The sequence below is a fragment of the Stegostoma tigrinum genome, chromosome 20 (assembly GCF_030684315.1).
Source record: "Stegostoma tigrinum isolate sSteTig4 chromosome 20, sSteTig4.hap1, whole genome shotgun sequence".
NCBI classification, from domain to species: Eukaryota; Metazoa; Chordata; class Chondrichthyes; order Orectolobiformes; family Stegostomatidae; genus Stegostoma; species Stegostoma tigrinum.
Genome location: NC_081373.1, coordinates 39877455 through 39897210, shown reverse-complemented (window position 1 = coordinate 39897210; position 19756 = coordinate 39877455). Strand labels below are relative to the sequence as shown.

The 19756-nt window shown below is 39.5% G+C and overlaps 1 protein-coding gene across 4 annotated transcripts in view; it reads right to left on the bottom strand.

Moving 5' to 3' along the window:
* Positions 1-19756, bottom strand: part of LOC125461975 (kinase non-catalytic C-lobe domain-containing protein 1) — a 195557-nt gene that overhangs the window by 60916 nt on the left and 114885 nt on the right. For all 4 annotated transcript variants that reach the window (XM_048551413.2, XM_048551414.2, XM_048551415.2 and 1 more), the window contains 4 exons: positions 14669-14783; positions 14411-14576; positions 12536-13464; positions 10577-10724 (listed from right to left, as the gene is read on the bottom strand). In XM_048551413.2, coding sequence (XP_048407370.1) covers positions 10577-10724; positions 12536-13464; positions 14411-14576; positions 14669-14783 — 1358 coding nt within the window. The remainder of the gene's footprint in view (positions 1-10576; positions 10725-12535; positions 13465-14410; positions 14577-14668; positions 14784-19756) is intronic.

The following is a 19756-nucleotide window of genomic DNA, read 5'->3' as shown; positions in this document are numbered from 1 at the left end:
GAGAGGCCATTCTAGACTTGGTGCTCGGAAACGGGCCGGGGCAGGTATCAGATCTTGTGGTGGGAGAGCATTTTGGTGATAGTGACCATAACTGCCTCACATTCTACATAGCTATGGAGAAGGAGAGGATGAGGCAAAATGGGAGGATATTTAATTGGGGAAGAGGAAACTATGACGCAATTAGACATGAGTTAGGAAGCATGGACTGGGAGCAATTGTTCCATGGTAAGGGAACTATAGACATGTGGAGACTGTTTAAGGAACAGTTGTTGCAAGTGATGAGTAAATATGTCCCTCTGAGACAGGCAAGAAGGGGTAAGATAAAGGAACCTTGGATGACGAGAGCGGTGGAGCTTCTTGTGAAAAGGAAGAAGGTAGCTTACATAAGGTGGAGGAAGCTAGGGTCAAGTTCAGCTAGAGAGGATCACATGCAGGCAAGGAAGGAGCTCAAAAATGGCCTGAGGAGAGCCAGGAGGGGGCACGAGAAAGGCTTGGCAGAAGGAATCAGGGGAAACACAAAGGCATTTTACACTTATGTGAGGAATAAGAGAATGGTCAAAGAAAGAGTAGGGCCGATCAGGGATAGCACAGGGAACTGGTGTGTGGAGTCTGAGGAGGTAGGGAAAGCCCTAAATGAGTTTTTTGCTTCTGTCTTTACGAAAGAAACAAACTTTGTAGTGAATGAAACCTTTGAAGAGCAGGTGTGCATGCTGGAATGGATAGAGATAGAGGAAGCTGATGTGTTGAAAATTTTGTCAAACATTAAGATTGACAAGTCGCCAGGCCCGGACCAGATTTGTCCTCGGCTGCTTTGGGAAGCGAGAAATGCAATTGCTTCGCCACTTGCGAAGATCTTTGCATCCTCGCTCTCCACTGGAATTGTACCTGAGGACTGGAGAGAGGCAAATGTAATTCCTCTCTTCAAGATAGGAAATAGGGAAATCCCCGGCAATTACAGACCAGTAAGTCTCACGTCTGTCGTCTGCAAGGTGTTAGAAAGGATTCTGAGGGATAGGATTTATGACCATCTGGAAGAGCATGGCTTGATCAAATACAGTCAACACGGCTTTGTGAGGGGTAGGTCATGCCTCACAAACCTTATCGAGTTCTTTGAGGATGTGACTAGAAAAGTTGATGAGGGTCGAGCTGTGGATGTGGTGTATATGGACTTCAGTAAGGCATTTGATAAGGTTCCCCATGGTACGCTCATTCAGAAGGTCAGGAGGAAAGGGATACAGGGGAACTTAGCTGTCTGGATACAGAATTGGCTGGCCAACAGAAGACAGCGAGTGGTAGTAGAAGGAAAATATTCTGCCTGGAAGTCAGTGGTGAGTGGGGTTCCACAGAGCTCTGTCCTTGGGCCTCTACTGTTTGTAATTTTTATTAATGACTTGGATGAGGGGATTGAAGGATGGGTCAGCAAGTTTGCAGACGACACAAAGGTCGGAGGTGTCGTTGACAGTATAGAGGGCTGTTGTAGGCTGCAGCGGGACTTTGACAGGATGCAGAGATGGGCTGAGAGGTGGCAGATGGAGTTCAACCTGGATAAATGCGAGGTGATGCATTTTGGAAGGTCGAATTTGAAAGCTGAGTACAGGATTAAGGATAGGATTCTTGGCAGTGTGGAGGAACAGAGGGATCTTGGTGTGCAGATACATAGATCCCTTAAAATGGCCACCCAAGTGGACAGGGTTGTTAAGAAAGCATATGGTGTTTTGGCTTTCATTAACAGGGGGATTGAGTTTAAGAGTCGTGAGATCTTGTTGCAGCTCTATAAAACTTTGGTTAGACCGCACTTGGAATACTGCGTCCAGTTCTGGTCGCCCTATTATAGAAAAGATGTGGATGCTTTGGAGAGGGTTCAGAGGAGGTTTACTAGGATGCTGGATGGACTGGAGGGCTTATCTTATGAAGAGAGGTTGACTGAGCTCGGTCTCTTTTCATTGGAGAAAAGGAGGAGGAGAGGGGACCTAACTGAGGTATACAAGATAATGAGAGGCATAGATAGAGTTGATAGCCAGAGACTATTTCCCAGGGCAGAAATGGCTAGCACTAGGGGTCATAGTTTTAAGCTGGTTGGTGGAAAGTATAGAGGGGATGTCAGAGGCGGGTTCTTTACACAGAGAGTTGTGAGAGCATGGAATGCGTTGCCAGCAGCAGTTGTGGAAGCAAGGTCACTGGGTTCATTTAAGAGACTGCTGGACATGCATATGGTCACAGAAATTTGAGGGTGTATACATGAGGATCAATGGTTGGCACAACATTGGGGGCTGAAGGGCCTGTTCTGTGCTGTACTGTTCTATGTTCTATGTTCTATGTTCTAACCTGGCCACTGATGCTAATCACCGACAGCTACAGCAATGCAGTGCAGCTCTGTGTGCACATTCAATGGACACTGAATGTGCTGCACCTGGGTTTCCACACTGGCTGGGTGACATCTGTCTGTGCAGACAGCCAGATGTACATATGGCAGAGACAGCAGAGAACATGGATTGCTCAATGCATCTTACCGACAGTCTCTGGATATACCAGCCTGATGTCCCTGTGCTTGTTTGCACAGTCTGACAAAGTCATTAATGACTGCGAGCAAGGCATTGCCTTTTGCCTGGGGCTGAAAGAGGTGGCTCATCTCTGGCAGTCTTCTGAGTTACTTCCTCCACTAGCTATGGAGTCAGATCAGCAACGTGCTCACCAGACTGTGCAGCTGAGTCCAACCTGCAAAGAGAATTCTCCAAGGTGATAGTCTCTGAGCTGGTGCTCTTCTTCGGACAGTTCCAGTATCCTCTCCCATTGGGGAGTGACCAGTCCCACTCCACAAAACACAATGAGTGCTGAGCTCTCCACAGCAAGTAATTTGGAGGACAGAAAGGGTTAGGTATTTGAGAGGGTGAGGTGGTGAGAGCAGTAGTATGAATACGGTACATGGAACTGACACTTGTCATTCATGAGCCTTGGTGAGATGTGCAGTGTGCAATGCCAGTGTTAGTGAGTCGTGGCTCAATGAGTGAGAGGCAGCAGAGAGAAGACAGTGGCACATGCTCTCACAAATGCAGAAGGTCAATCATCTTGCTGCAGTGTTGGAAATCCCACTTCATTTGGAACACAGCACTGACCCAGGGTGCAACTGTCCAAGTGGTGGGGAACAAGCTTTCCTTTCCTCAGGTTAATAAAATGTGAGGCTGGATGAACACAGCAGGCCAAGCAGCATCTCAGGAGCTTTTGTGCTCCTGAGATGCTGCTTGGCCTGCTGTGTTCATCCAGCCTCACATTTTATTATCTTGGAATTCTCCAGCATCTGCAGTTCCCATTATCTCTTCCTTTCCTCAGGGTTGTGTCTTGTATACTGCTGCTCAAGTACCATCAGTAATAAGGCCATCTACTGGTTTGCAGCATCTAAACTGGTGGGTAGCTAGGCTTCAAACATGGCACCAGAGGCATGAATGCCAGAAACGTGATAACTGGAAATGGGAAAATTGTTAATGGCAGAGAGTGACAAAGAAAAGAGCCAATTTAGTCTTTGGCAAGTGCAAACCATGTGTTCATGGATTGGCAACCAGTTTCAGACAGTGTCTGAATTTCTGGCCGAGTATAAAGCAGATTGCTAAATTACTATCATCTGCTTTGTGCTAATGCTGATGCACTGTCTTTTCTTTTATCACCCTATCACAGAGGATTTCCCAAGGGGGATGCCACAGAAGCTGGATGGAAAGCAGTACGTTGATGCAAGTACAAGTGAAGGATGAAAGACTTGGTTAAAAATGGCCTTATCAATGTTTGAGTGAGAGGAGAAAAGAGACACTGAAGGCAGAATGGGCTAGTTGTGGGCAAGACAATCAGCAAGAACATTTATCTTGAGGGACACAGTGAATTGAGAAGTGTAGAAACATGTAGATGAGATAGAGATTGAATTCAACAAAGATGAAAAGTAATTCGACACAGACTCACATTGGTACGGATAAAGAATATTGTCACATATTGTATAAGTTTCATTGCAATAATCATCAACAAAGGCTGTGGATGGCAATAATGAGTGAGCATACCAACTGGCAAGAAATGTGCAGGAAAGGGTGAGTGATTCACTGGCAGAATTCAAAGAAGAAATGCAACAGGGAACAGGTTGGTTGAATGAGCATGCTCAGTAGGAAGGTTTGGCAGAAAGGAAGATGGGCAAATGGGCAATAATGATTGCTTTGAAGGGCCTTTTGGATAATGCCAAAATAGGCACAGAGTAAAGGCCACAGGAAATTTAAGCCTGAAATGCTGAGCAGAAAGAGAGAGAAACTAAATAAAAAGTAAGATAGACAATAACAATCAGAGAAGTCAGGATGTAATGGACTGAGATAGGCCGAAAATAATAAAAAAATGAAGACTGAGGTAAGTTCAATGGGTAGCCAGAACGTGCACTCAAAGAGAGACACAGTTTGATGATTATATTTTATAACTGACAACTCTGGCTTTGACACATGACTGTTGATTACGGCTTGACATCAGTTGGTAACCTAATAACATTCCTAGAAGTCATCAGCATCCTTCGCCATTTCAATATCATTGCCAGAGTAGCATGAATACACAAACAGAATAGGCCATTCAACAATCAACAAAATCTACTTTGCAACAGAAACATGGCTGATCTGTATCCTCTGCTGTGTGCCGCCAAATTTCCTTTCTATAGTAATTACACTTATCTGCATGAATAAAATCCATTCATCTCTGCCTATGATTTCTGTTCATCAAAAAATACTTTTCCAAATAAATTTCTCCCTCAATCACATTGAAACCTATGCTCACATCATGGCTTTGGAGTCCTCTTTACTAGAGCTCAATTTTCTGTTTTCAACCAGAATTTTTTTATGAGGGCTTAAATATATCATCTGACTAGAACTATTGTTTTGTAATAGATTTTGTTTGTAACACGGAGATTTTCTTTTGCCTTTTGAAAATTTGCTTTTAAAATTATAGGGAAAAGGCTTTGAGGTATTTCCAGAAAATAATTATGGCTTTCAAAAAGTATATCTATAATTTTAAACAAATCATTTGATTTGTAACAGTTTAGTGACGCCTTTACACCAATTTAGAATAAAAATCTATCAAACTGTGTTAGATGTTCCAGGGTTGGACAGTTTGAACTATAGGGAGAGGCTGAATAAGTTGGGGGTATTTTCCTTGGAGTGTCCAAGGCTGAGGGGCGATCTTCTTGAGGGACATGGATAGGATGAATAACCAAGGTCTTTTCCGCAGGTTAGGGGAGTTCAGAACTACAGGGTATAGGTTTGAGGTGAGAGGGGAAAGATTTAAAAAGCACTAAGGGACCTTTTAATCAAAGAGGGTGTGCACATATGGCATGAGCTGCCAGAGGAAGTGGAGAAGGTGGGTACAATTACAACACTTAAATGGCATCTGAATGGGTACATGAATAGGAAGGGTTTAGAGACACATGGGCCAAATTTTGGCAAATGGAACTGGATTAATTTAGGATATTGGGTGTGCATGGCCGAATTGAATGGAAGGGTCTGTTGCTATGCTGTACAACTCTATGACTCTAACTGCTTGTAGATTCAGTTATAAAAAGAAGTGGTCAAAAATGTTCTATTTAGTTGATTATTTTAAAAAGTATATCTTTTAGTTAATCTTATGAAATTAGATGGAGAATTGGTTTTCAATAAATATTAAAAATGCCAAACCTTCAAGAAGCATTAGTATTGATAATAATTGAATAGTTAAATGCTTAAATTAGAAAGCTGTGCAAATTGGTACACTTGTTCTTCCATTTTGTCTTACCATTTATTTAACCCAGGTTGCCTAGGATACCCTTGTGTTGTCATGGCAACTAAACTCGATGTGCTGCATATTTGAACGCATAACTGCATGAATACTAAACTGATGCTCGATGAAATTCTGTTGAAACATGGATATGGGCATTGGTTATGACATTTTAGGCCCACCAATTTTACCACTGATGTAAATTTTGAGAAGCTTTTATCAAACCGCTTGTCTATTTGTCATCATTAAAAAAAATGCAGACACACTGAACACCAGCAGTACAATTACAAGGTCTAACATGCTGCACAAAAGGAGATAAATCACTGGAGACTGAGAAATGAAGCAGGGTTAGCACAGATCGCCAAAAGCAATGTTGAAGATTTCGCTTTTAAGAAAGGAAATTGACATTAAGTTAAAGAGAGACCTAAATAGAATATACCTGAATGTGATGTGAAAGAAGTACAAGGAGTGTTATTTGCTCTCAAATATTTACTCTGCAATGTTTAGATTATTTAACTTTCTGAAGTTCATTAGTCCCTCCCATCAGCATGTTTTGATATCAGAGTAATACTGACAAAATGATCTTCAATTTACCAAATGCAGGTGTCAAGAGGTCCTTTTTCCTTTGTTGTAGTTCTGAAACTAAAATGGTTGTACTTTAGGAACTAGACAGGGAATGTTCAAAAGACAGTGATCAGAGAATGACATGCAATATTCCAGAGTGAAAAAATCATTTGTCAGGGAGCATAGTTCAATGGGGCATGAACAGAATTGACTGGAATGACAGGTTAATGGGAAAAATGGTTACCTTCAAAGAGGAGATGGTTCAAGGCATATTCCCTCAAACGGGAAAAGGTAGAACAAACAATTCCAGAGCTCCCTGGATGACAAACATGACCAAAATTAAGATTATGAAGAAAAAATGTGCATATGACAAGCGTAAAGCAGAAAATAAAATTGAGAACCAAGATGACGATCGAAGATTCAGAGGCGAGGTGAGGAAGTAAAGAAGAGAAATAAAGAGTAGTTACGAGAAAAGACTGGCATCCAACATAAAAAGGTATCTCAAAGCTGTCTATGGATAGATCAGCAAAGGTGATTAAAAGGAGCAGTTGGGCTGATCTGGGAAGGAAAAGAGGACTTACAGCTGCAGGCAAGTGGCATGGCCGAGGTTGTAAATGAATAGTTTGCATCAGTGTCTGCCAAAGACAGACCCTGATTATAGAGGAGGGGCCTGGAAGGGTTCAGAACTAATAAGGAAGAAGTCTTGGATAAACTGTTAATGCTTAAATTTGACAATGTTCTAGGATCAGATGAGATGCATGCAAGGTTTTTGAAGGAAGTGAGAGTTGAAATTGCAGGAGTACTGGCCACAATGTCTCAGCCTTCTTTAGACTTGGGGGAAAGTCACAGAAAAGTCCTTGGATAAGCATATGGATAATGATGGGATAGTGTAGGGGGAGGGGCTTAGATTAGTTTACAGGTCGGCGCAACATCAAGGGCCAAAGGACCTGTTCTGCGCTGTATTGTTCTGTGTTCTACGTTCTAAAATTTCCAATCTTGCAAAAATTACATCTTTGTTCAAGAAAGGATGTAAGGATAAATCCAGCAAATATAGACCAGTTAGTTTAACATCACTGGAGGGGATGCTTGTCAAAACAATCAATCAGGATAGAATTAACAGTGACATTAAAAATATTGGGTTGATGAGAAAGAGTCAAACATGATTTCGCTTTTAGATTTCCAAGCTAACTAACTTGGAGTTTTTTTGAAGAGGTAACATAAAGGGTCGATGAGGGTGCCTTACAATAGGTTTGTGTGGAATGTTAACAACCATGGAATAAAAAGGTCAGTAGCATTGCGGAAACAGAATTGGCTGAGTGACAGGAACAGAGAGTAATGATCAATGGATATTTTTTCGGATGGAGGCGGGCTGGCAGTGGAGATCTCCAGGAGTCGCTACTGGCACCTCTGCTTTTCCTGATGCATATCAATGACCTTAGTTTGGTGTGAAGGGGACAATGTCAAATCTTTCAGATGACAAAATCTTGGAACAATTGTAAACCGTGTGAAGGAAATGCAAAATTCTAGAAGAACATTGGCGAGTTGGTGGAATGGGCAGATAGGTGGCAGCTCAGTTTCAATGCAGAGAAGTGTGAGGTGACGCATTTAGTAGGAAGAACATCGAAAAATAATATAAAGTACGGGTTCTAATTCTAAGGGTGGTTCAGGATTTGAGGGATCTGGGTGTATATGTGCACAGATCATTGAATGGACAGGACAGGTAGAGTGAGTAAAGCATATAGCATCTTTGGCTTTATTAACAGGGGTATGGATTACAAGAACAAGGAGGTAATATTGAACTTGTATAAGGCACCTATTAGATTATAGCTGGGATATAGTGCACAGTTCTGGGTGCCATGGGAAAGATGTGAACAGATTGGAGAACGTGCAGAAAGGATTTACAAGAATGGTTCCATGATTGAGGAACTTCAGCTATGAGGACAGGCTGATGAGCTTGGGCATAATCTTCTTGGAGAGGAGACGGTTAAGAGGAGATCAGATAGAGGTATTCATAGTCTGGGTTCAGTTCTGGGTGCCACATTATGGGAAAGATGTGAACAGATTGGAGAAAGTGCAGAAAGGATTTACAAGGATGGTTCCATGACCGAAGAACTTCAGCTATGAGGACAGATTGATGAGCTTGGGCATACCCTTCTTGGAGAGGAGACTGTTAAGAGGAGATCAGATGGAGGTTTTCAAAGTCATGAGTGGGCTGGATAGAGTAGATAGGGAGAAACTATGCCCACTCATGAGAGAAACAAAAACAAGAAGGTGTAGATTTAAAATGCTGTGCAAAAGAAGCAAGGATGATGTGAGAAAAAATGTTTTCACAACCAAATAGTTTGCGTACGGAATGCACTGGAAATATTGTGGAGGCAGGTTCAGTTGAGAACATTCAAAAGGGCATTGGCTGATTATTTGGATAAAAACAATATGCAAAAGTATGGGGAAAAGCAGGAGATAGGCACAAGATAATGATGTTTATTTAATGAACTACTGCAGGCACAATGGGCCAAACTGCCTCCTTCTGCGCTGTAACACTTCTGCGATTCTGTGATCACATGGCAAATCTTGCAAGTGATTTTATTTCATCATATGAAATGGTTAGCTGTTTGTCTCAGTTACAGGATAGGTTAGTGACAGAAAGTTGAAAGCAGGATTTCTACTTAAATAGTGCCTTTAATAATCTGAGAGCATCTCAAAGTGATTTACAGCCTCATACTTGATGTATCCCCGCTCGTATATTGTAGGAGATTTAATGCAGTGAACACAGTATTTCAGTTTGTGACGTTTTAATAGTTATCTTGTATAGTTGTGGTGTAACAAATTTTCCTCTGAAAAATGTTTTAATCAACCAAAATTTCACTGCAATTAAGAACACCTTGCCTAAGGATCACCACACATCCAGTTTCAGCACTACTGGTCATTTAAATGACATAAGATGTCTTCACCACATCATACAATAGTCATCAAGTCAGTATTTTAAGCAAAGATGACTTAGTTGAGAATAAATTAATATTTAATAAATTACTGATTTGACTTGACTGGAAAATAAAGACAATAATATTTGTTTACAAATGATAAATATAACAACTCTAAATTAATATTAGACAGTGCCTCTTAAAAACTTTGATACTAAGTGCATTTTCATACAATTGTTAGAAAAAAATGAACAAGATGGAACTGAGGTAACACAAAGGTGTGCCAGCAGCAGAATTTTTTCTCACAGGAGCATCTCTGCTCCATGTCACATGACTCTTACGCTTCTCCCAGTCCACACAGAGGTTAACCCTCTCTTTGTTGTCTGTTGGGAGTCCGGAGAAAGTCCCTTCATGTCTATCTGTTAGGCTGCATACAGGCTTCCTGGTGTTGCTGAATTGAGCCAGTAGTGATGCTGATCACCTCAGGACAAATCAAGCTCACCACGACAGCCTTAAACAAATGCTGCAGCTCTTGCTTGTATAAGCAAAGGGACAACAACTTCAGGCATGGACACTGAACACAGATGTTTTGAGATTTATCAATATGACAGGAAGTGGACCCTGTTTCATAATAGATGTGTGCTACCCATTCATCATACTGAAGGGTTAGTAGGGAGTCTGCCACCTGAAAAATAGGAACTGTGAGCTGAATTTCTAAGCTCATGATGAATTTTGAATGTATTAGACTTTGAGACAACTTTAAATGTGTATCTGCACAGCGCAGTAACTTGGAAATTGTATGCATGTTCAAGTGGACACCCATTATTACTCCAATGGGAATTTTCTGAAATGGCTCTAATCCACAAGTTCAAATCTCTGAGTCAGGATGTGGGCACCTGAGCACCTCTACAAGTCAATGTATCTGAGGACTCCCTAATTTGAGGTCCAAGCCTCAATGTGTGATTGGTGGAGACAGACTGGCTTTTAGCTGACATATCTGGCCAAAAGGTCAGATTGGGTCCTAATTGATGAAGAAAATTCTTGATGAAGGCTCATTGCTCCTGTGCAAGAATGAGCCAACACCTCTCCTGGCACAACATGATGACTATGTTGCTGAGGTCTACAGCAAAGGAGGGGCCACATCAAGTGTGCCTCTAACAGCTGCTTCTGCAGCTTCCTTCTCCTGACCCCATGAACTTTGGACAGGTCAGTTCCAGAGTTCTGCAGAAGAGACAAGTCTGCACGCAACTCGCACACTTCTAAACTCAAGGGGATTGTCCAGGACATTTGCTCAGAGGTTCTAAAAAAAGACAGAAGTAATGGATACTTACAGTGATGTAGAATGTGGAGCATTCCCATTAACTACCTCATACAGCTGTTCCAGTAGTTTGTCATCCCAGTAGAGGTCACAAAACTTCTCCGATATAGCACTAGTGAATGTACTGAACTTAAGACTTTTCAAGGATAAGATGTACTCACCTTATAAAAAAGAAAATCAGAAGTCTAAAATCAATTATAACAATGTAATGTCAGCTTTCAATAAGCTAAAATTCTTACAATTAATACTGAAGTTCATCACTGGCTCTGAATTTTTTTTTGTAAGAGATTTGAATCAGTACTAGCTAAGACAACTTTTCAACCTGTCTCCAGTGCGTACAAATGCATAATGCAACATAACAGTTCAGATGGACTTTGATGGTACAAATACTGTGTTTTTTTCTCTTTACACAATTAATGTCCAAAATAAGACCTTTCAACAAGAATAATATTGATCAAAAACACAGTTTTCATTTATTTCTCAACTGAAAGTTTTCCTTTGATTTAAAAAGACCCAGAGGATTAGTTAAATTACTTTAAGTGAGCCAAAAACAAACTGAGCAACAAATGAAAAAACGACACCAAAACAGAACTTATGTCTTCGCCACCTAGACAGTTGGTAGAGCAGAATTCTACGCAAGGACATGGAGGGTTTATTGGGGTGAGTAAGATATAAAATCATGAGGCAAATAGTATCGTCAGGACAGATAGTGAACATCATACACTCTACAACAGTAAGTTCAAAAGCCATAGCAGGTAGAACAGAGCCAATGGGAGCATGTGCAGTTGAGATGATGCACTTAATGGTGTCAAGGCAGAACATCTATAATGTTGCAGACTTTCAGCAGTCAAAAATGTATTCACTTACATTTGCAAAACGGAATTTAAAAATTTTTGCTAGGTGCCATATCTCATTTTCATAGACTGACAAGTCATGCTTTGGGAAAACCCATGCTATTTACTGAAAAGGCATTGAAATTGAAAATGGATCAAATCCTGTTCCAACAAGTATGTCTGTTTTACAGATTATGTACCTATCACAAACAAAGTAATTAATTTTAATTAACCAGCTACTTAAGATGAAAACTACTCCATATTAATTCCTGATTCCAAATTTTCACTTTGATCTATGATTATTGCTCATGAAAGACAACAAGCATTTTAACAGGATTCAATGTTTTCACAATGACTAGCCTCCCAAGTTTGAGACCAGGCCTACTAAGTCCTCAATCAAATAAACATGTCAGCATTGCTTCCTGATGGAACAGAGTAGCAGTCAGGGAACAGGGAATTAGGCAGGAGGCTAACACCACCTGCGAGTTGTTGGGGGGGGGGGGGGGGGGTGGAAGTTGTCAGTCGCTTCCATGTTGGCAGCAGCTTCTAACAGGTGTTAGCACTAAATTTTCTGCTGTTGGTGAGAGGGAGGCAGAAGGTTTAGGGCTGCAGAGGCTCAAAACATCCTTAAAAACTTTGCGGGAGGCCTACTGCTCTTCCTCATTGACAAGGAAGCTTCAGTGCTTTTTCTGTTAAATATTCCCTGGCTATTCTGCTGACATGGTTCACTGAGAGGATTTGGCATTGTACAGATACACCACAATTTTTATTTGTTAAATAGAATACCAATTACATCATCTGCCTCAACTTTAGCACGTTAAACAGGCCTCCATTCACCCATCTGGAAGAACAGTTCTCCAATGCCGAAAACATTATTGGTTTAAATGATGGCACATCAAAATTAAGTGTAAACCCTCCAAAGGTCTTTTTTCTATTTGTACCTGCTCCCTGTGTGCCATTTGATTGAGTTTAATATCAGGGCTCAAACAAACCAATGCTTTATGCTGTGACTTTAGGATGTTCAATAAAACTAAAGCAGTTATTCAAAAAACTAAAACTCATATTAAAAATGTTATGATTTTTCTCCTTTATATAGTTATTTATAAAATAATTTCTATGTTAAAATAAAGATCATCTACCCATGACATGGGCTTCTTCACCATTCTCTAAGTAACCATCAAATGCAAACTCTTCTTTTATGAGCTGAACTGCTTTCTGCAAAAGACTGACAGGTTCTGGGCTTGATGAATTTATTGCCACTAAATTGTCATGACAACATGATGAGATGCATGCAGAAGTTAAGTGGACATTTTCTGAAATTTCTGTTGTAATGTTTGGAACAGCTGTGAATGGTTTTATTTCATTTTCAGTTTCCAATGACTCCCGTGCAAAATCACATCCTTCAGACAATGGCACTGCTGAGACAACACTGTCAAACTTAACAAATTCACTGGAACTGTTAGTGGAAGGTTCCAGTAGAGTGTATGTTTTCATCTTAGGCCATTGATCCATATTGCCATCAAGTGTGGAACTGGATGTGTTCTGCAACTGTGATCCAATATAATTTGAACAGTTCCCACTGCTTCTGCCAGAGTCCCTGTGTGAAAGTGCTGTAGATTCTGAGAAGTCTCTATTTAACTCATATCCAGAAGTGTTCGGCAGAACTGATACCTGTTCTGGCACAAATGATTGACCAGGTGGTGAAGTTAGTATCTCCATTTTTGAGTTTTGAAGTTCATTGTTTGTTGGAAAAGTGGAAACAGCTGAAGAATCAGAGTTACAACTTGTTTTCTGGTGCGTCAAATAAATTGTTTGTGCTAGATTCGTTTTGTTTTTAACTGTGGGAGAATGGTTGGCAGAATGGATTGAGCTGCTTTTAGTCTGGTCTGACAAAGATTCCAAAGATGCTGGTGTGTGAGTAGTGCTCTCAAAACATTTAAAGTTCACAGCAGATGCTTCCACAATTATATCATTTTTAATATCTTCCATGGACATTGCTCCCTGGTTCTCCTGTTTCAGAGGTTTAACAAGCTGTTTGGCTGTTGCAGTTTTACTTGATACTTTGACACTGTTGGAATAGGAGAAACATCAATTTACAAAGATAAGTACTTAATGTGCAGAAAGTGTTGAAAGTAATTTTGAACAGGTTGCAAATGTTTCAATCCCATGTACTTAGATTCTTAATTCATGCAGAAATGAAGAATGCTAGAAAATGAAATGAGAAAAATTGAACTACCTCCAAATAAAGTGGGAAATCCCAAGTGCAAATGAATGTTGAAATTATTCCCGCTGTTTTCTCCAACCCCCACCCTAGTCCCAAGATTTTATGACAGAGTAAGGAGACCTTCCTTCTAAAGGAAATAATATTACATACCTCTTCAGTGTAGAAGTCTGTTGATTAAACTATGACCCACTGAAACTCAAAAATATTCTTGCAATATCCAGAAATAAAACCAGAATCATATGCATTATACCATTTCCACCTAATGCCACTTACACAATTAAAATATTTCACAAAATTATAAAAACAACAGTATATTTGGCACAGAAACAAAATGTAACTACATGCTACACAAGAGAACAAACATAATGAATGATTTCATTCTGCACAAAGGATGAAGAAACACATGCTATTGAAAATGATAAAAAAATTCCCAAATAAGAACATTTTTATCATGTATGCTGTAAAAATTCGTGGCTGTATTTTTTATTCATTTGGAGGAGTGAAGTTAGTTCAAAGAATCCTTTCATTGATTCAGTAAAGTTAACCTTATTCAGAGACATGTTTTGACTGTTATTGCACTTGTCTGATTATCTAAATAACACAATTTTAAATATCAGAACCATTAAAAATGTAACCAGTGGATTAGTCAATAACTATGTTTTGTATATAATGTGAAAAATATATAATTTTGCTGAATATTTTTTAATATTCTAATTCCCAATATCAGTCCTTGACACAAATTATAATACTCATGGGGATTTGCTTTCTTATATTATTAATGCATTATTACCTTGTTTTCTCTTTGTGCTCTGTGAGTATTATAGGTTTGAAATGGGTGGCTGGGGAAGTGAAGGCCTCTGGAAGTTTGGAAGGGGACTTGCTCTTTACAGAATACTGACAAGGAATTGGGCCTTTTACAGCTGTCAGCTTACTGTCACTAGCAAGAGGTACAAATCCTATAAATAATGAATGAAAAAGAAAGAAAATTCAATGATCATGCTTTTGCCAGTAATATGAAAGTGTGCACTATTCTAATAATAATCAGTACCAAGTCGAGAGGATTCTTGGGCCAAATCTGTATGTCCCAGTGGAGAATTTGAAAATTCCAGTTTCTTCATTTTGAAGTTCAATCCAATGACATCTGTTCCTTTTCTGTGGTAATTCTAAAATAAAAATGAACAGCTGTGAATTCACATTACTTTGTCTGTGGGCACTATATTTACAGAAAAGATTGAATATAGTCTTTGGAAAATTGTATACACAAACCAGACAAGGGAAAATGTTAATAGAGAACTTGTGGTAAAGATCAATATAAAGGAAAAGTTAGATATTACATTTTCTTCTTTCTCAAAGAAATGCATTTTGGAATTTCTCATGGATATCAAAATAAACAAACCCTAAGGAATCCTTTACTCTTCATGCGATATCTTGTTTAAATAAACTTTTAGAATGGTTTTAAGATCATGCTTACAACTATTATCTGAATAACAGGAAAAAGCATCATGAGGAAAATATTTCTTTTCTCTAAATAACTGAAGATATATCTTGGAAACATCTTGGACATTACTGGCTGTTAATTTAACAGCATGAATTACAAACTCTTTATAAAATCCATTAATTGCGCCTTACAAAAAAGGAATTTAGTTTACTGTGACCTCATAACCAGAAGAGAATCTGATGGCTGTACATCCAACCAACTACCATAAGAAGAGGTGGAAATTGGCAACTTTATTGCATTTATGCAGAATCTAAGTTTCACTATCCGAACCCCAGTCCAGTTGGGAACAATCTTGATTGACCATCCAGTGTACCTCTGAAGGACTTGAAGATGTCATTACTTTAAACTACGTGATAAGTAAATAGAAGTTTCTAATTTGTTTTGGGACTTGTGCAAGGCCTAGCTGGAGAATCTAGGCCATGGAGTCAGTCACAGCATAAGAAGTCGGATTGAGATTGGAAAAAATTGATTCGCTCAAATTTTTCTACCCCTCTCTAGCTGTGAATGCTCAACTGTTGAGTATATTCAGGATAGAGAATGATAGATCTTTTGATACTAAACCTAGATACTGGTTTTCAGGGGCCAATTTCAAAGTTTATGGATGAGACAAAACTGTGAAGAATTGTAAACTGTGAAGAGGAAAGTGCAGGAGCTTCAAAAAGACATTGTCAAATTGTTGGTGCAGCTGGATAGGTGGCAGATGAAATTCACTGCAAAGTATGAGGTGATACAATTTAATACAAAGAAGTATACTGAATGGTGAGTAGGAGCACCTTGGTCCCTTTGTCCATTTACACTTTCCAACTCCCATAATTTAAGAAATGCTGTGCATATCCATTCCTCCCACCACAATGGATAACCTCATATTTCTTCCACATTATATTCCATTTGCCATGTTCTTGACTGTTCACTGTGCCTGTCCAAATCCTCCTGAAGACATTTGCATCTTCCTCACAACATGTATTCCCAGTTAACTATGTATCAGCCACAAATTTGAAATATTACATTTGTTTCTCACCTCCAAATCATTGATATACAATGTGAACAGCTGGAGTCCAAGGAGTGATTTTCATAGTACCCCACTAGTCACAGCCTGCCAATGTGAGAATGACACATTTATTCCTTCTCTCTGCTTTCTGTCTGTTATCCAAACCATTAACCGATGCCAATACACTATCTCCTATCCAATGTGCTTCAACCTAACAGTCTCCTGTGTGTGGCTTTATCAAAAGATTTCTGAAAATCTACGCATGCTATGTTCATTGGCTCATCTTTATCAATCTTTTCAGTTACATCTTCAAAAAATTTTAACCTGTTCATCAAAAACCATTTCCGCATTCACAAATCCATGCTGACTATGCCCAATCAAATCATTATTATCCAAATGTCTGTTTATCCTTTAAATAAATTCTAGCACTTTCTCTACTACTGATGTACGGTTAATAGGTTTGTTCCTTGTTTTCTCTCTTACTGCCTTCTTAAATAGTAGGTGATATTTGCTATCTTCCAATCTGCAGGAATCAGTCCAGAATCCATAAGAATTTGGAAAATGATTACCAATGCATTGACCATCGGTACCCACCTCCTTTAAACTCTGGGATATAGACCATCAGGTCTTGGAAATTTATCAACTTGCAGCTTCCTTAATTTGTCAAATGTAGTCTTCTTGCTAAAACCAATTTTCTTCAACTCCTTATTCTCCTCAGCCACTTGGGGCCTTTGTCCTGGTAGATACCTTGTACCTTCCTCAGCAAAATCAGATACAAAGTAATCATTTAGTTTTTCCACTATTTACCCATTCCCAATTATAAATTCTACTGGCTCTGTCTGTCATGGGCCCATGTTCATTTTAGACAAATGTTTCCTTTTTATGTACCTATGGAGCTTTTCTAGTTTATGTTATGTATTTTGTTGGATTACATTTGTATTTTATTCTCCCTTTCTTTATCAGCTTCTTGGCCCTCATTTATTGTATAAAACACTTTCTATCCTCAGATTTACTTCTACTTCTGACACCAGAATTGGTCTTTTCTTTAAATTTTATAAAATCCTGAATTCCCTTTTTTAGCCACAGTTGGCTGACATTTTCCTTTGAGATTTGCGTTTTGAAGGAACGTATAGTTCCCATAAATCATGTAATAATTATTTAAAGACCTGCCATTGCCTGTGCAAATTATCCTAGGCTTCGTTATAGGGGCATAGAGTACCCATGTAGGCAAATAATACTGAATTTGTAAAGAACACTTATTAGATTTCAGCCAGTTCTGGGTGCTGCACCTTTGGGGACAAGTGAATGCATTGGAAAGAATGCAGATCAGGTTAACAAGAATGTTTCCAGGGATGCGAAGCTTCACCAATGAGTGCAGATTCAAAAAATTGGGATTGTCTCCCTTGAACAGGTAAAGGCTAATGGGAGGTTTAATTGAAGTTTACAAAATCCCAGTAGTCTATATAGAGTAGATAGGGAGAAGCTGTCCCCTCATGCAAAGGGTTGAGAGCCATTGGTCAGAGTTTTAAAGTTTTTTGCAAAAGAAGCAAATATGAGGGGAAAAGAAACATCACATAGCAGATGGTTTGATTATGGAATGCACAGCCCAGAGTGTTAAAGTAGCAGTTTCAAGGAGGTCTTGTTGCAGATGTACAGGACATTTGCTAGACCACTTTTGAAATACTGCACTCAGTTCTGGTCTCCCTGCTATAGGAAAGATGTTATTAAACTTGAAAGGGCGAAGAAAATATTTACAAGGATGTTGCAGGGATTGGGGTTTGAGCTATAGGGAGGGGCTGAATAGGCTGAGGCTACTTTCTCTGGAGAGTCAGAGGCTGAGAGGTGACATGAGAGAGGTTTATAAAACATAATAGGCATGGATCGCATGAACAGAAAAGGTCAGGATTGGCAAGTTCAAAACTAGATGGCATGGGTTTAAGGTGAGATGGGAAAGATTTAAAAGGGACTTAAGAGGAACATTTTTCACCTAGTGGGCAGTGTGAGTATGGAATGAGCTGCAAAGGACGTGGTGGAGACTGCTACAATTACAGCATTCAAAAGGCATCTGGTTGGGTATGCAAATAGGAAAGGTTTGGAGGGACATGTGCCAAATGGGACTAGATTAATTTAGGATATCTGGTCAGCATGGAAGAGTTGGATTGATGGGTCTGTTTTCATGCTGTACATCTCTATGACTCTAACTAAGGCATTCAAGAGGGTACTGAATGATTATTGAAATGGAAGCAATGTGCAGGAGAAAAGGCAGGAGTTTGGCATCAAGTGAAAATGCTTAGCGAGCCGGTCCAGAATGGACCAATTTGTTGCTTTATAACACCCTAGCAATTCAGTGGTCCTTTAAGTACAGAGAATCTGCAGAGGAATAGAAAGAGATTATGGAAGTGGGTAAAAACTTAGCAGCTGGTGAATGATATTGGAAAACATGAACTCATCGATTTTGACAGAAAAAAATAGAAAACAATATATCATTTAACTGGTGAGACGTTACAGAGCTCAGAGGGACAGAGTTCTGGGCATCACAGGATCATCACAAAATCCCTATCGTACAGAAGCAGGCCATTTGGCTCATCAAGTCCACACTGACCCTTTGAAGAGCATCCTGCCCAGATCCACCCTCTCTACCCTTTCCTTATAATTCTGCATTTCCCATTGGCTAATTTGCTAATCCACGTCACCCGCACAACTCTGGACACTATGGCCAATCCACCTAAACTGCACATCTTTGGACAATGGGAGGAATGGAATATAAACATAGAGAAGTTTTACAGCAGCTGTACATAGCCATGTTGAAGTCACGTCTGGAATACTGTGTACTGTTTTACACTTCCTTCTTGAAAAATGCTGACAATGAATTAGTAGCCATTCAGCAAAGGATCATTTAACTCATTCTTTGGATGAAAAGCTTATCTTATGCATTATGTTTGGATAAGTTGGAGTTTAAAAATTGTGAGGGAATATCATTAAAACGTATCAGATCCCAACAGCATTGGTAGGGCACATATTGGGACAGTGTTTCTTCTTATGGAGAAAACTAGAATGAGTCAATACAGTTTAACCATAAGATGTTTACTATTTAAGACAGAGATGAAGAAATATATTTTCCCTCAGAGCCTCATTAAGTCTGTGGAATTCTTTGCCCAGAAAGCAATAAAGGCTGGGTTATTCAAGGCTGACTCAAAGAGACAAGGGAATCAAGTGATGCAGGCATATGACAGGTAAGTATTATTGAGACTATAGCCAGATCAGTCATGATCTTATTGAAAGGTAGAGCAGGCTTGAAGAGCTCAATTGTGTATCCCTGTTCCTAAGTTCCATGTTTCTTGTCTCTTTTTATCTGTCAGACTTCCTAAGACCCAGAAGCCCTGCTGTCCAACCTTAAACCTGGAAGACGGATGAAATGTGAAACACATAGCTTTGCTGTAATAAATAATAATGTGATAACAACAGAACTTGAGTTTTGCTGAAAGAACCCACATATTTTTAAAGCTTTTTGTCCTGCATTTGTCTGGACAATTCACAAGAATACCAATGTAAAGGGAAGAACAGAATGTTGGTTTGTTGGCAAGTGGACTCTAATTGGTGAAGGTGTCGCCATGGGAAATAAATGAGTTAGATGATGACTGACAGTTAAT